The sequence below is a fragment of the Mesoplodon densirostris genome, chromosome 4 (genome assembly GCF_025265405.1).
Source record: "Mesoplodon densirostris isolate mMesDen1 chromosome 4, mMesDen1 primary haplotype, whole genome shotgun sequence".
Classification (NCBI taxonomy): domain Eukaryota; kingdom Metazoa; phylum Chordata; class Mammalia; order Artiodactyla; family Ziphiidae; genus Mesoplodon; species Mesoplodon densirostris.
Genome location: NC_082664.1, coordinates 173,537,637 through 173,553,591, shown reverse-complemented (window position 1 = coordinate 173,553,591; position 15,955 = coordinate 173,537,637). Strand labels below are relative to the sequence as shown.

The following is a 15,955-nucleotide window of genomic DNA, read 5'->3' as shown; positions in this document are numbered from 1 at the left end:
CAGAGGTCAGCACACTATTACTGGAGAGAGCCAGAAAGGAAATATTTTAGGCTTTGCAGGCAGTATGGTCTCTGTTGCTGTGTCCTGCCTCTGCTATTACAGTGCTGAAGCAGCCGTAGACAAGTAAACAGATAACCATGGTTGTATTCCCATAAAACTTTGTTTAGAAAAACAGGCAGCAGACTGGATTTGGTCTGTGGGCCATGGTTTGTCATCCCCTGCTTTAAGTGATTCACTTTGATTTACTTTTAGGATTCCTTTTTTTTTTTTTTTAATAATCAAATTTTAACAACTTCCCCCAAGTAATTATTCTCTTTTAATAATTCCTGAAACATGGTAAGTCTTTTTAATCTTTGGCATTGCAAAATAGTGTTCACATATAGTTTAGACAAAAGCTAAGCTCCTATACCAAAAAGATCTTAAAAATACAGTGGTTCTTATATATAGAAGTGGTTACATGGAAGGTTATGTCTGTTTCTGGTAACAAGCCAGAAGTAGGCAATTCAGGCCTGTGGCAATGTCTCTGGCATCTTCCACAGGTGACTTCCATCTCTGGGTCAAAGGAGATGCTCCCATTCTCAGTATCTAAAGGAAGATTCCCAGATAAAATATAGGACACCCAGTTCACTTTGAATTGTAGATAAACAATGAATAATTTTTTAGGACAAGTATATCACACACAATAATTGAGATATACTGAAAATGTGTTCTTTGTTTATCTGACATTCAAACTGAACTGGGCATTCTTTATTTTTATTTGCTAAATCTGGGAATCCTTTTTTCCAGCCATCATGAAGGGGGAAAAGGGTTAGGAAGGCACAGGTTCAGTCTTTTAAGGAAGACCTCCAGCGTGGCAGACACCCATTCCTGCTCACATTTCATTGCCTAAAATTTAGTCTTAGGGCCACACCTAGTTAGAAGAAAGGCTGTGAAATCAAGTCTAGCTTATTCACCATGTGGCCAGCTCAAACGCTATTTTTATGGAAGGAGAGAACAGATATAGGAGGACATTTTACATCTTTTAATAATTTTTCTAGTTTCATTAATTCTAAATATGTCAGAGGCATCAATTTCTCTAAATTGGATTTTGGTTACTTGTCCTCCATATTTTTCATCTCCTGTCTAATCACTTTAACCTCTTTGTCCTTTTCCTTTGTATTTGAAATGCTTTTTAAAAGCCTGTCATCTACCCCACTATTTTCTGCCAGATGTTTCTTCTTATTCCTTATAATTCAGTTATTACTTCTGCAGTGGTATGATTTTTTCCCCCTCTCAGTATTTTCCCTTAGCTCTTCCGTCTCCTTTTAGATCTCATTCATTGTCATATCATTTCACTTCTTTTTTTAAATAAATGTATTTATTTATTTATTTATTTTTGGCTGCATTGGATCTTTGTTGCTGCACATGGCCTTTCTCTAGTTGTGGTGAGTGGGGGCTACTCTTCGTTGTGCTGCGCGGACTTCTCATCACGGCGGCTTCTCTTGTTGTGGAGCACGGGCTCCAGGCACACGGGCTTCAGTAGCTGTGGCACGCAGGCTGAGTAGTTGTGGTGCATGGGCTTAGTTGCTCCGTGGCATGTGGGATCTTCCCGGACCAGGGATCGAGCTCATGTCTCCTGCATTGGCAGACGGGTTCTTAATCACTACGCCACCAGGGGTGTCCCGTCTTATCATTTCACTTTTGATGTATTTGATTTCCTTCAGGGTGGAAAACATTTGTCTCTATTTTTCTTCTGTTTACTGGGTGGAAAACATTTGTCTCTATTTTTCTTCTGTTTACTGTGGTGAGTTGTCTTCTATAATACATCTTTTCTTTCACTTTAGAATAATATGCTTCTTTATTTCATCTTCCCCTTTTCCTCTCCAAATTAAAACGTTTACATCAATCTTTTTATTTTCTTTCCATCCATCTGTGATCAGATTTGCTATCTAGATTTTCTATGTATATAAAGACACAGCTAATGAATTATCTTTGAGTGGATCCAGCCAACGAAGAGCCACAGTAGGAGGCTGGAAGAGGGCGAGAGGGTGGGTTCATAGGATGTGACACAAGATTGGGCTCTCTCCTAGTTGCAATATCTACTTTTTTCTTTCTGTGTTGCAATTTTTTAAAGTTAAAACATAATTGAAAAAATCTTTTGGGAGAAAAGTTATGCAAGCCTGCATCTATCCTACTGAAGCCCAGATGTGAACTGCCACATATTATCCTGCAAACCTTTCCTATCTGAAGGTAGAACCCTTGGTTAGTTGACTTTTGGATTAGAAGAGTATGCAGTTGGGATTTCCCTGGTGGTCCAGTGGTAAAGAATCCACCTTCCAATGCAGGGGACATGGATTCGATCCCTGGTCGGGGAACTAACATCCCACATCCCACATGCCACAGGGCAACTAAGCCCGTGCGCCTCAGTGAGGGAGCCCGCATGCCACAAACTACAGAGCCCATGTGACACAACTAGAGAGAGAAAACCCTCAGGACACAACTAGAGAGAAGCCCACGCGCTGCAATGAAAGATCCCGCATGCTGCAACTAAGACCTGACACAGCCAAAAAAATAAAGAAAATAAATAAATAAAAAAAGAAGAGAATGCAGGCAATGAATCAAGGAGTGGAGAGGTCTTTTGATGTCTCTCCTACTTCTGCCTTGAAAGATGAAAGGGAAGGCTAAGATATTTTTTTCATTCTGATGAAAAAGATTTGGTTGCTCTGGATTAGGCCTGTAATATCAAAATCAATTGCTAGCACAATTTCCTAGTTGGAATGGTTGGAATTTAGTGTTCTATTCCAAGATGATGAAGACATTTCAGTTCTCCAGTTTGAATCTGGGTTTCTACCCAGATTGCACAGTATTTTCACAGGATGTTCCAGCTCATATTTAGTTGGGTGGGTGGAAACCTTTAAAAAACTGGCCTCATATTTTTAAGGAAAATTGGAATGCTTATAAATGGAAGTCACGATTCTTATGATAAAAGAAAAATGTGTACATTTTTATTCTTTCTTTTTCTCAAAATATATAAATAAACTCTTAATAATGCTGATGAATATGAACACCATACCACTCAATTTTAATTATGGAGGTGCTGGTGCTGAAAGACAATTTGAATCCAGAAGAAAATGTTTGCTACATGATTATGGTTAAACTATGGGCTTTGTAATTATAGTCAAAATTCAATTGCTATGTTTTTGGCATGGTAGTGTGGCCAAAAAACAGCTCAGTCACCAGAGGTGGAGGTAGGTAAAGAGATAAAATGTGGCATTTCTGGAAATTGAGGCCCACATCAAGTGTCCTCTGTGTGGACACCTCTTGTAATTTACACTTTCCCTTTTAGGCATATGCACACAGACATATACATATATCTTCCAGCAACCCAGAGAGCTGTCGGACAGCCAGGAATTTCTTGAGGTATAAATATTTATCAGTAATAGTGATATAATCATCATTCTTTTCTTGAATAATTTTCCAGTGAAATGTGTAAAAGCTGTGGTAGGTATTATGGAGGTCTGAAAAAGAACTAAATGCCCTAGGAATCTTCCCTAGAGAAGTTTCTAATCTAGATAGAAAAGGAGATGATAATCAGGTAAATAATAATATAAAATTGTTTTTGATCAAGTAACCAATTAATAGCAACAAACAAACAAACTAAAAAGAAACATTCAAGCAGAGTAGTAGTCCAGAGAAAGGAAAGACCAGGTTAAGTGGAGGGCAGAGAAATTATTCAAGTGTATCTATTGTGTGTGGTACTTGCTAGGCACTATAGACTTGGAATAAAACAGCATCAATACCCTGTAGATTAGAAATTAATAATCGAAGATAGTAATCATGTGGACAGAAATATTAAATCATATATTTGGCAGATGCAGAGAATTAAATTAGTAAATCATTTACATTATTAATTAAAAAGAGGTGATGAAGGAAGAAGAATCTTAGAAATTATTATTATTATTGGCCATGGCGCATCTTGCAGGATCTTAGTTCCTGGACCAGGGATTGAATCTGGGCCCCTGACAGTGAAAGCGCCAAGTCCTAACCACTGGACCACCAGGGACTTCCCTAGAAATTATTTATTGTAGAAAATCACTCGTTTCACTTGATTACAATAGTTTAATGCCTTGACAGAGAGATGAGATTTCTGTAGTTATTCAATTCAACAAGAAAGTCTTTTTCAAAGAAATATTAGTAGATAATGTGTCTTTTTACTCTTGTATGAATAAGAAATGAAATCTACAGTAGAGTCCTAAAACCAAGAAAAGCCTTACTCCTCTGAGGGCCATTGGTCTTAACTGCCTCAGACATATAGTTTGGCTAATGCTCCATCGCAAATTACACATTTCATCTGTGGAATTCGCTGGCAAACACTTGTGCCTCTTAGAATTGCCAACTTCTATATTGAGAGTAGAAATCATCCATAGATTATTACAGAATGACATGAGACCAGGGACTAGGGCATTTTGGTTCTATTTCTGGCTTTGACATGTTTCCTTGATAATGGTTCACCAAAACAATATTACTGTGTCATTAACAAAGTCAAAACTGAACATTTTAAGGTTATAGTTCCCATCTTTTTTTTTTTTTTTTTTTTTGCGGTATGCGGGCCTCTCACTGTTGTGGCCTCTCCCGTTGCGGAGCACAGGCTCCGGATGCGCAGGCTCAGCGGCCATGGCTCACGGGCCCAGCCGCTCCGCGGCATATGGGATCCTCCCGGACCGGGGCACGAACCCGTATCCCCTGCATCGGCAGGCGGACTCTCAACCACTGCGCCACCAGGGAGGCCCTATAGTTCCCATCTTTAAGAATGTCTCACCTACATTGCAAGAATTATAGTGGGCAAGGTTGTCTTATAGTTGTTACTAATATAGCTGTAGTAATTTCTGAGACTGTTTCAAGGAAAACTCTCAGAAGTTAGATTCTAAGAAATCCATACATTTATTACCTATGCTCAAAAGAGGACAATATCAGCCTTTCAAAGTAAACAAAGCTAGAATTACTGTGAGCTCTTGCTTATCCACGATATTGGGATAAAGAATACTACCAAGATATCAACTGCGAAACCCATGGTTAATTCCATATCTGTTCATTTACAGTGATCCCCAAACCTACTGTTTCACCAGATTTCTCACTGGAATGGTTAATAAGTAGCTACAGGAGTTAGGTTTGGCTGGTTTTCCTTTCTCCTGCCCTCCCTCTGGTGGAGGTGTTAATGAGTGAAACACCCAAGACGGGCAGCTGAAGACAACGCCAAAGGTTTGATTTGCATCCTCCACCAATTATAACGTCAGCCTTTGGAACGGAGAATGAGGAGGGATGGCTGCCACTTCCCAGATGCCTAGAGGGCATCCACTTGGGTCTACTCAGAATGCATCTAAATGAGAGCTCAAGCAGCTATTAAAGTATTGTTACTGCTCATGCCTTAGAAAGGAATAGACATAATTTTTTATACTGGGTTAATATGTTCCTAATAAATACCAATGAAATGTTATAGAAGCATAGGGCTCCTGTTGGAAAAACAGGACAAACCTCTCCTTCATAATAATACTTTAATAGGAATAATATTTACATCTATTGTCTTATTTGATGCTCTCAACATCCCAGCAAGAGAGGGAAGGTTCTGTCATACTTGGAGGTCCCAGGAGAGGACTAGGACTCAGGTTTCCTAAATCTTAGTTATGTGCTTTTGCTCTTCTGCATCCAGATAGCCTAATACACATAAGATACATATGGTAGCAAGTTATAATGGTTCTTAAAAACAATCCTAAGTTTTCAAACACCATAATCTTACTGATCCCAGAGGTAGGATTAAATCAGTTACCCACAAAGCACAGTCATCAGTAGAGGAAAATCCAGGAAAAGCTAAGTAAATGTTAGCTTTTGTTGTTGTTATGATTAAAAACTGTGTTAGAGGTAGGACAGTGTTGTGGAGGGAAGTATGGACTCTGGACCCTACCCCCTGCGCTTGAATCCTGGCTGTGCAGTGTACCTGTCTCATTAAATTGTGTGTAAAGCTCTGCAATACTCAGCAGGCAGGCAATGCTGTTATAGACTGTAGTCACTACTATTACTTGATAGCTCTAGTACTTATACACAGAAGTAAAAATTTACCCTAGGTCACCCGGTAAATGTTGAAGCTAGACTGTAATCCTGGTCCTTCTGCTTTTACCTCTTACAGAAATGTCTTTCTAGGTTACATTAGTTTCCCACAATTCCTAAAATGTGTTTTACCTCCTTTTCATATCTCCTTCCATGGCCAACATTTAGTCTCCTTTACCAGACTGAAAGCCTTTTTCAAAATCAACATTTCTAAAAATTTCCATGACAAAAACCTTAACCCTAGACGTCCTCAGCTGTGAGGTACTCAGTTTATGCCATGCACGTGCATTTGCATTTGTAAGGAGCTGTTTTGTGCTTAAAATTGTTTTTCCTTTCTGGACATATTCTATAAGCCCACTAGAGGTACACTACTTGAACCCTGCATTTCTATTCACTTCTAGTTCATTTACCCTATCGCATCCAGAACTGGATAGCCTAGTGGGCTATTCAGTAAATTACCGACTGACTGGCAGGAATTCCTTCTGTTTTATTCTTTTTTTTTCCCCTTTGTTATTGGCTGACTAGTTTTGTCAGGGGCTGTCAAGAACATGCAAATTTCGTGGCCACATAAAAATGATCTAGTCAGAGTCGTTCCCCTAATCGAGGCGGAGGATTTAGTTGTATATTCTAGATGTTCGGCACCTTCCACTCCTAGGCAGATCTAAAAACTACAGCACAGGTATTCAGGCTCCAGGGAGTGGTTTTTTTTTTTTTTTTTTTTTTCTCAACAACAACCGAAAAACAGGACCCGAGGCAGCGGACGGAGAGCTGGGTGTGAAGGCCGGGGTGGGTGGAGCGGGGAGGTGTCTCTAAATCTTCTGGGGAGAGTGCGGTAAGAAAGGAAGGAAAAGGTACGCAGACCCCAAAGCTTCTCGGGTTTGTTCTTTTATTTTTCCCCTTAGGAGGGCGGTGGCAGCTGATCCGACACAATAGCTGGCAGTCCCCCGCCGGCACGAAGATAAAAATGACCCTCAACAGCACCAGCAGGAGGACTGGGAAAGGGAGGAGGGGTGTGTCTGGGAGGAGGCGAGGATGAGAGTGACTAGGTGACAAACCCCGCCACCGCGGCGGGGTCCTCCACTCCAGCCCGGCGAGGACACGAGCTGTGAGACACCTCCCCGGAGGGGGGCGGGGTGGGAAGGGGAGCCCGAGGGGCGGTGGCTTTCCTACTGGGGGCGGGCAAAGGGTGGAGGGACGTCTGAGTCAGCAGCCTCTGATTGGCTGGAGTTCTCTCGTCGCGTCTTCCGATTGGGCCATTTGCAGCGGGAGATGTTGTGAGGCGCGGCGGGGCGGAGCGAGCCGCCGGGGGTCTGGGGCGAAGCCCCGGAATCGGGCGGGGAGGGGCAGCGGTTGTGCCCAGGACCCCGCGCTGCTGCGACCTGCTGTGTAGAGAAGCGCCGCCACTTTTCTTCAGTTCCGCTAGCCCGCCGAATTGTTCAGCTGCCCTGAAGATGTAAAAAGGGCAAAGAATTGAATGAACAGCGCTTGGCTGCGACCTCTCCCCAACCCCCCACCCACCCACCCACCCCAAATGAGAAGCTGTCTTACTGTCGGGCGTGAGAGGACACTCCCTTACCTTGAAGTCCCACATCGCACCCCTCCCGCTGCAAAAAGGGTCAAAAACTCACCCGGGCGTGTCCCCCGCAGTCTGGGACCCAATTCTGCGAGTCTAGCCGTATGATCGACCCCCTCCCCGGCCCTGACGCTGAGTACCTAGTCCCTTCCCCAGTGGAAGCCCGGGTTCCTGGCCGCTCCCGCTCTGCGCTCGGGAGACTGGAGAAGGCGGGGAGGGTTTTGTGTGTCTGGTTTTTGGGGAGGTGTTGGGGGGGGTTGGTGAGGGCTTGTAGGTCCCGACACACATTGGGGGGGTTGGCGAGCACCCCCCCCGTCCCCGCCCCAGGCTAATCCCCCTTCTCCAGCGTCGGTTCCCGGGACCATATTATTCAAGACAGAAAACATTCAGCCCCAGAGCCTCCCCTGGGGAGGGGAGGGGAAGGAGGTGGAGTGGGAGGAGGTGGATCCAGGGAGGAAGAAGCGAGAAATCCGCCCCCGGGAAACAGCTCGGCGCGGCAGCGGAACGAGGCACTTCTGTCACTTGGCGGTCGCGGGCGCCCGAGCGCGGCCCCGGCCCGGCCCGGCGAGGCGAGGGGAGAGTCCGGCGGCCGCCGCCCCGCCCCACGCCCTCCCGCGGCGGCCGAGAGCCCGGGGCCGGCCGGGGCAGGTCGCGGCGGTGCCTGGGAGCGGCCGGCCGGGGGCGGCGGCGGCCTCGGAGCGCGGCGGCGGCGGAGGACAGCGCCGGCTCGTCCTCCCGCTCGGTCCGGTGCGCGCCGGGCGTGAGGGGCGCGCCGTCCGGGGGCCCGTCGGCTCGGTGCGGATCTACTCGCCGCGCTTTCTCCGGTGCGTGTCTGCTTTATTTTCCGCCTCGGCCGACGGGGCGCAGGGCCGGCGGGCGGGTGGAGAGGGAGAGCCGGGCTCGCCGCTGGCTCCCTCCCTTCCCGCCACCCCGGGCCAGCCCGCCCCGGCGCTGGCGCGGGGCCGGAGGGAGCGGCGGCGGGCGCCCGGCGGGGGCGGAGGGGCCGCGCCCGCGTGTGCGGAGCGAGGGAAGGCCGGCGGGAGGAGGGAAGGGCACAAAGGCCGGCGGCGGGCGCCGGGGTCCCGCCGGCCGGCCGTGGAGGAGGGGCGGCTCCCGTCCGCTCATGAATATTAACCGAGCCTGCGGCCTAGCGCGTACCGGCTGGGCCCGGCGCCCGGCCCGCGTCCCCGCCGCCGCTCGCCGCCGCGCCTCGGAAGCCGGGCCAGGCGGGGCGCGCAGGGTGAGCCCCCTCGCTTTGGGCCTTTCCCCCGGGTGTCCCCGTTCGTTTTGGAAAGTACATATTTGGGCCGCCCTTCCCGGGAGATCGAGATCCCCGACCCGCCTCTGGAAGGGGCGGAGGAAATAGTGGTCGGTGGGTGGTGGTTTTCTTTTTCCTATTTTTTTCCCCCCTAGGTGGCCACGGGGAACGGGGAGGACCGTGTCGAGGCGTAGTTTGGGGCGCGGCAACTAAATAAAAGTGGCCGGGGCTGCGGCTTCATTTCTGTAACTCCGGAATAATGCCCCGGAGAGGGAGTCCCTCCTGCCGCCGCGCGCACCTCCCCGCCCGACCCCGCGCCGTCGCCGCCCAGCCCCGCCGCGGGCCAAGGAAAACAGCCGCCTCCTCGGGGACACCGGCGGGCCGGGGCGGAGGGCGGGCGCCCCGGGTGCCCCAGGCCGCCTGGAGACGCCGGCCGAGCCGCCGATCGCGTCCGAGCAGGGCTTTTTGTTTTTATTTTGGGGAGCTGGGGAGATGGCGGGGAGCAAGGAGGGCTTTTGAAAAAAGATTATCCCATTTTAGTCCCGCGGGGAGCAAACTTCCCTTAAGTCTGCTTATCCGGGTGATGGAGAAGAACATAGACTCCCTCTCCTCTGCCCAGAAAATACATGAATTAAAATGCACTTGAAAAGGGAAAGGTTTTTCTTGACGGCTGCACAACGGCCGGGCATGTTTGAGGCAACCACCGTGCAGTTCTGATGTTTCGCTTCCCCCCCCCCCCCGCCCCAGATTTATAGGATTTTTCCCCTTTTTTCTTTCTCTTTTTGTATGGGAAGATTCTTTCATCTTTCATACTTCATCAGCATGGACCGAATTATCTTTCCATGTGTTGGAAAGGCGAGCTTGGGGTAGGCATGTGAACAAGCCTAAGGTCAGTGTATGGAGAAAGTTCATGCTCTTTAACTTTTCCCTCTTCTAGGAAAGATCTACTTGGGAGAGCCTTCACGACGCGCTCGCCTTGCTCTTGGACTTGGGAGGAGCGCTAGGAAGAAGGGGACCGCTTTCTAGCCGCCGAGGAGACCTCTCTTCTTTGTTTTTTATGTCTGGAGAAATGGACGAAGACGGTGAAATCAGTTGAAGTCCGAAGAAATAATCATCAGGGCATTTCGAAGGCGCTTCATCAAAACCTTCATTCCCTGGCGCTTTAATTGTCTCACCGGCACTGCACCTTCTAGGAGCCTCGTGTGGAATTCTGACCCTTTGGGTGTCTGGTGGCATTTCCCCCCCAATGTGGACTCCCATGGGTTGGTCCCTTCTTTGTAATTTGAAATGAAATGATGGCCACACGTCGGACTGGTCTGCCGGAGGGAGATGGTGACAACAAGCTCAAGGCCTGCGGGTCCCCCGCCTGTGAGGTAAGCGCAGCGGCAGCGTCCCCGTGTAGCCCGCAGTGACCTGTGTCTGTGAGGTGTCCTGCCAGTGGGGGGTCAGTTGCCACCGGGCCTAAGAAGAGGTTTTTGGGGCTTTGGACTGAATGGTGGGAGTGCCCCAGCTTGACCGGTAGGGAGATGAAGCCTTGCCCATTTTTGTTTCGAGGAACTTCCAGTGATTCTTCTGCAAGGACGTTTTCCTTACTTACTTTGAAATGTCCCCATCTTGGTCATCTCAGGGCACGGAATTCTCCCTTTTTAGGTGGCTGGCAATACTGCAAGCTTCTGTTTTCCTACAGTTCCCATTCTCCGGTATTTTTGGAGCTGGGCTGGTTAGGGGGTGCTTTGTACCTTTCGTGTGTGTATCCAAGGTTTGCTCTGGAGGTGGAGAGAGGGCATCTGTCTGGAATGCTTGCTGCTCCTGGACCACCATCTCTCTCCGACACTGGTGCTGTTGCTGTGGATGTCTGCTTTGGGTAGAGAAACAAGTCTTTTCCCGTGGACAGTTTAGTTTAGGCACAGCCTTGGAAGACTGCTTAATGGAGCTGTAATTCCAACTCCCTTAAAAATGTCTTGCCTTTCCTTTTCTTTTCTTTATTCCCTTCCTTTCACTGCTCAAAAGTCTGGTGAGTGTCAGCCTGAACTGTCAGGTGGGTGACTCTGCATTCAGACCAGCGTCTTTGGAAGGGCCCAGAAGATTTTCCGCCAGTCTTTCTGAAATTGTTTGAGCGAGCAGGAGAGAAATAGAAACTCCATTGATCTGTGGCACCCCTATGCCCTGTCGCCTCTTCTGTCTTTTTTCCTCCTTATATTTGGAGTTTAATTCTATAATGGCTCCTTTGTGTTTACTTTGTTATGGATGGTTTCTGTAATTTACTTGCTAAACATGCTGAATACTCTTTTCCTTAAATTTTGCTTTTGAGCTGCCTATATTTGTAAGGAAAGGTTGAAGATTACTTTAGATAACAGTAACATTCCCCAATGAGCCGTCTCTCTCATTGTTTATTTTGTGCTTGTGTTACATTTTAACTTAATGGTCATTGAAACAGGGTCTAGTTCTCAGTGTGTGATTTTTGGCATCTTAATGAAAATGAGTCAGAAGTTAAGTTTTTGTTCATAAAGCAGGCAGAGGAACTTGCTTCATGCAGCTTACTTCATACTGCATTAGAAAGTTGATGCAGAAATCAGTGAGGTAGGTACAGTGTGCCATTACTGTACAGTTTATTAGAACTATAGGTTTACAGTTAGAAACAGTGTTTTACTTTTTGACACCTATGAACACCTGCTTGCAGGTAAAAACGTGATTAAGTATAACACCACAATTCTCTGATCATGGTGAACCATAATAACTCCTTTTGGAAGGCCTACCTACAACTTAGTGATTGCTTAATGTGTATTGTAGTTCCATAATGATAGGTACTGTGGTCTTAAAGCCTTATTTGTCATTGACTTGTGAATACCTTAATTAACATGCTATTTGCATTGTATTTGCAAGAACTAATGTTATTTGACTTTTTTTTGGGGGGGTCATTTAAGGGATATCCCGGAAACCAAGAATTTATAATAGACACATCTTGTCCTTGGCTAGAAGGCAGTGTTTCCAGTTGCAAACTTGGCTTTAATTAACAATGACAATTATGTATTTTTTTTAAGGGCTGTGAAATTTGCTTTCATTTGGACCTTACTGCTGGCATAGCTGTAGTATTTCTAGTTTGGGAGCCAAGAAAACACTGTATTGTCTGTATTTTGCTCATTTAGAGACTATATACAGTAGTTGGGTTTGGTAATAACCTGTGGTGTTGCTTGGCTTTTTAAAAAATAGGCAGATAGTTTGCTTAGATTCTATGTGGAAATAGAAATAAAGGGGCTATATGCTGTCAGAAAACATTTAAAAATCTCAGGGTGAAGAGTGAGGGGAACTTGTATTTACTGGCTCTGTTTAGTTGTCTCGTATTGATGCTTCTGATGCACATTAAATCTTGTGAATATTTATTAGTGATAAAAGGAGTTGCCACTGGAATACTTCGGGTATCAATTTTGGGTTGACAGATATTTAAGTCTTTGAATACTGCACTCAATTTTTGTGCTTAATTTTATTAGAAGAATTATATTCTAGAGTAACACTGACATTCTTTTTAAAATTTTAAAAACCAATAGCTAAAAAACTAACAAACAAAAAACCGATTGCTATGTTCCTAAATCTGTATTTGAATAATAAATTTGTGTGTGCTTTTACCTACCCAAGAAACGATAGTACATATCTTAATATTAATGGTATTAGCCAAAACTAACTTTGTAGCACAGAAGAAATCAATGTAGTGAATTAAAGGAGTCCCTGTTTTATGCCTTATCTAATTGGCTAATTCCACCTGCTGTGAATAAGGTCTATTGTTTTGTTGAAAACAATCAGAAATTTCTTGTTTATATTAAGTGTTAGAATCTAATTGTGTTGCTATATGAATAAATGTAGGCACCACCTCCCAAGACTATATTGGAAGGGTCAAAAACTAACAAATAACAAACAATCCTCTTCAAATAAAGAATTGTGACACTTTAGTAAAATATATCTTGACATTATACAGTAAGGATAGCATAGTTGTGTTCACACAAAATGATATATTTTTCACATCTAAATATATATTTTTCAAAATTGGTTTCACTCACTGAGCCAGATAAGTGTTTTTTTGGGGTGTGTGTGTGTGTGTTATGCATGCATGTGTACAGGCTGATCTGTGACACCTAGCCTTGCATAACTTTGCTCACAAAATCACTTTGTATAGACTCTGAGTCCTCTGTGGTATTTTCACCCCTTTTCACATCATATAGTGTTTCTTCTTTATGGTTCTACTTGCTCGCTCTTTCTCTCTCTCTTTCTTCAAAGCTTTCTAGGCCACATTATTTTTCCCACTTCTAACATTTATTTCATTCTTACTCTCTAGTCCACAGGATTGTACACGTGTTTAGCACGTTCACTGTCTACTATTAGAACAAACCTATTTACTCATGCTAATTAACTTAGTTCATTTTATGTTTTGCTTCTTCACCGAGGCTAAAATGATCCTGTGACTAAAACGTATTATAAGCTGATGAAAAATATTTGTTAGTTGATTTTGGAACAGTGTAAATAATAAAATGAGACATTTTCTGTGCGTGAATTCATTCACGTAAAAATTCATACTTTTGCTCTTCTTTCTGGAATACTGTACACTTTGCTTTTATCCCAGACTTCCTTGTTCCTTCTCAGGCTCTCTCTCCCTCCATCTGTCTCTCTCTCTCTCTCTCTCTCTCTTTAGGCGTCTTATTCCTCTGCTGCCTTTCTTTTTGGTTTTTAAGGAGCCAGGCCTTTCCATTCCTCTACTCTTTTCTCACTCCCTAGGTTTCATTTTACACCCTCCCAGGGCTTTAATCTACGTGCCCATGATTCCTAATTTACAACTGTATCTCAGATTTTATAGCCGCTCTCTAGACCTAGATAGCCAGTCGCCTATTTACCATACAGGTTTTTTTTTTTTTGGGATAATCTACAGGCTCTTCAAACTCAGCAGATTCTCTACCCTGACCACCAACCTGCCCTCCCCCTGACACTTCCTTCTTTTAGTGAGTAGCACTGCTAGGTACCTATCTGTCCAAGTCAAAAACCAGGCTACAATCCTTGACCCCTCTCTCTCCTTCTTCCTCCTGTCAAAGGCCTACATTCTGAACCCCACTGCCACTCCCTGAGTTCAGATTAGCTGCATCTCAGCGATGAATCACGGACCAGGCTTCCTAACTAGCGTCCCAGGCTCCCAGCCTTGCCCCCTTCCAGCTCTCCGATCTGCCGTAACCAGAGCGCTCCTCCTGAAATAGAAAGCTGATCATTGCATTCCCTGGCCTAAAACAGTTTTCTGGCTTCCCATTGCCTTTGGAATAAGGCTCAAACTCCTGAGAGAAGTCTGAGAGGACTTCTGGCCCGCCCTTCTCCTATCGCATCTGTGACCTCTCTCTGTACTTCCTGTACTGTCGCTACCAACCCCCCCCCCCCAACCCGAGGGCATCACAATGTCTCTCTCCTTACTTCAGGTCCTTATAAACCCTGTTTTCTCCCAGCCTTCCTTCCATTCTCCCCTCCTGCACTTCCACCCCTCCCTGGCTGGTTTTTACTATCATTCTGGTCTTTTCTTCCACATCACTCAGGAAAGCGTTCCCTGACCTTCCAAGACTGGATTCACTGGCCCTGCTGCCTTACCCTCAGACACCCTCCCTGTACTTTATCAGGAAGAGCACTTACTAGTTTATTTATCTGTATTCCCCTGGATTGCAAGTCCCATGAAAACGGGGACCATGTTTGTCTCTACAGTGAGTGGCGCATAGTAGGTGCTCAATAAATATATGTCAAAATAGCCAGTAAACATAGCGGAAAGGCTTTGGTTTTCTGTTAACCGTTCATTTAGATCCCAGCACACTGTACCGTCTTGATGGTCCTCCTGCCGCACTGTCCCCTCCTTCTCAGCCTTGGAAGTTTCCTCAGCCTCTTGACCTACGAAGTCTTCCTGTACCTCAGGGCTCCATTTGACCGTCTTTTCTTCTCTCCAGACTCAGTTTCATGGTTTTAAATATCAGGTATAAACGGATCATTCATATATATGCACATGTACACATGTATTTGTGTGTGTGTGTCTCTCTCCACTCTGACCTCTCCCTTGAATTCAGATGCCCACATCTAGCTGACCTGCCCGCTCAGAACCTCCACTCGCGTCTTGGGAGTGATCTTTGATCCCTCTTTTTCTCTCTCTCGTGCATCACCTGCAAATCTGGCCACCGGCCTCTCAGCTTAGCCCTTGCCAGCCTGCAGTCTGTCCCTACAGTCATCCCGGTGGACCTTTTAGAAGTCAGGTCCTGGCACTGCTTTTGCTTCGGCTCCTCTACTGGCTTCTCCTCTCCTTCAGGATGAAAGGCCAAAGTTCTCAGAGTGCCTGCAGACCCCTGGACAGCCTCCCGGGCGCTCCCCCCTCCTGCGGACACAGCATGCCCCAGAGCCTTCCCGCTGCGTACCATCTCCTTGGGACACTGTCCCCCAGGTGTCTGCAGGGCCCGCTTCTTGTCTCCTCCAGATTTTCTTAGAAGTCACCTTCTGGGAGGATCTTCCCTCCCCTGCTCCCCAGGACACAACCTGCCCTCCTTCCTCACTTCATTTTTTCCCTGTCACTTACTCTCCATCTGACGTGCTCCTCCATTTGATTTTGCTTATTGATTTGGACAGATGATGTACGTAAGTGTTAAGAGTACAGTTTGTTTTGTTCACCTGGTATTTCTTGTGTCTGGAAGGGAGTCTAGCACATGGTAGGCCCTCAGATATTTTTTTCGAATGAATGAATGAAGGAAGGAAGACCTAAGGAAAATTTCCAAAATGTTCTTGAGTTTGCATCTAGGTAGTTTAGATTATATAACGATGTGTAGTGTGAATTGTAGGTTCTTCTTTAGACCTCCATTTCCATTGGGATGGCTGTTCACATTTTTCTTTGCATCCTTCTTACCTTTTGGGAAGCTGGTAACCAAGTAACAGTAACCAAGGCAGTGTGTAGTACAAATGTATGAAATACTTTGTGCTAAGGTGAGATAATGGTAATGAACAGACTAGGGGAGGGGAATCAAACTGGTGGCAAAACTATGGGAAGG

General features: G+C 45.8%; 1 protein-coding gene across 4 annotated transcripts in view; it reads left to right on the top strand.

The window, feature by feature from the left end:
• Positions 1-8,323: 8,323 nt before the first annotated feature.
• Positions 8,324-15,955, top strand: part of ARHGAP21 (Rho GTPase activating protein 21) — a 131,623-nt gene continuing 123,991 nt past the window's right edge. For all 4 annotated transcript variants that reach the window (XM_060097727.1, XM_060097726.1, XM_060097725.1 and 1 more), the window contains exons 1-2: positions 8,324-8,478; positions 9,850-10,285. In XM_060097727.1, coding sequence (XP_059953710.1) covers positions 10,205-10,285 — 81 coding nt within the window. In that variant the 5' untranslated portion in view covers positions 8,324-8,478; positions 9,850-10,204. The remainder of the gene's footprint in view (positions 8,479-9,849; positions 10,286-15,955) is intronic.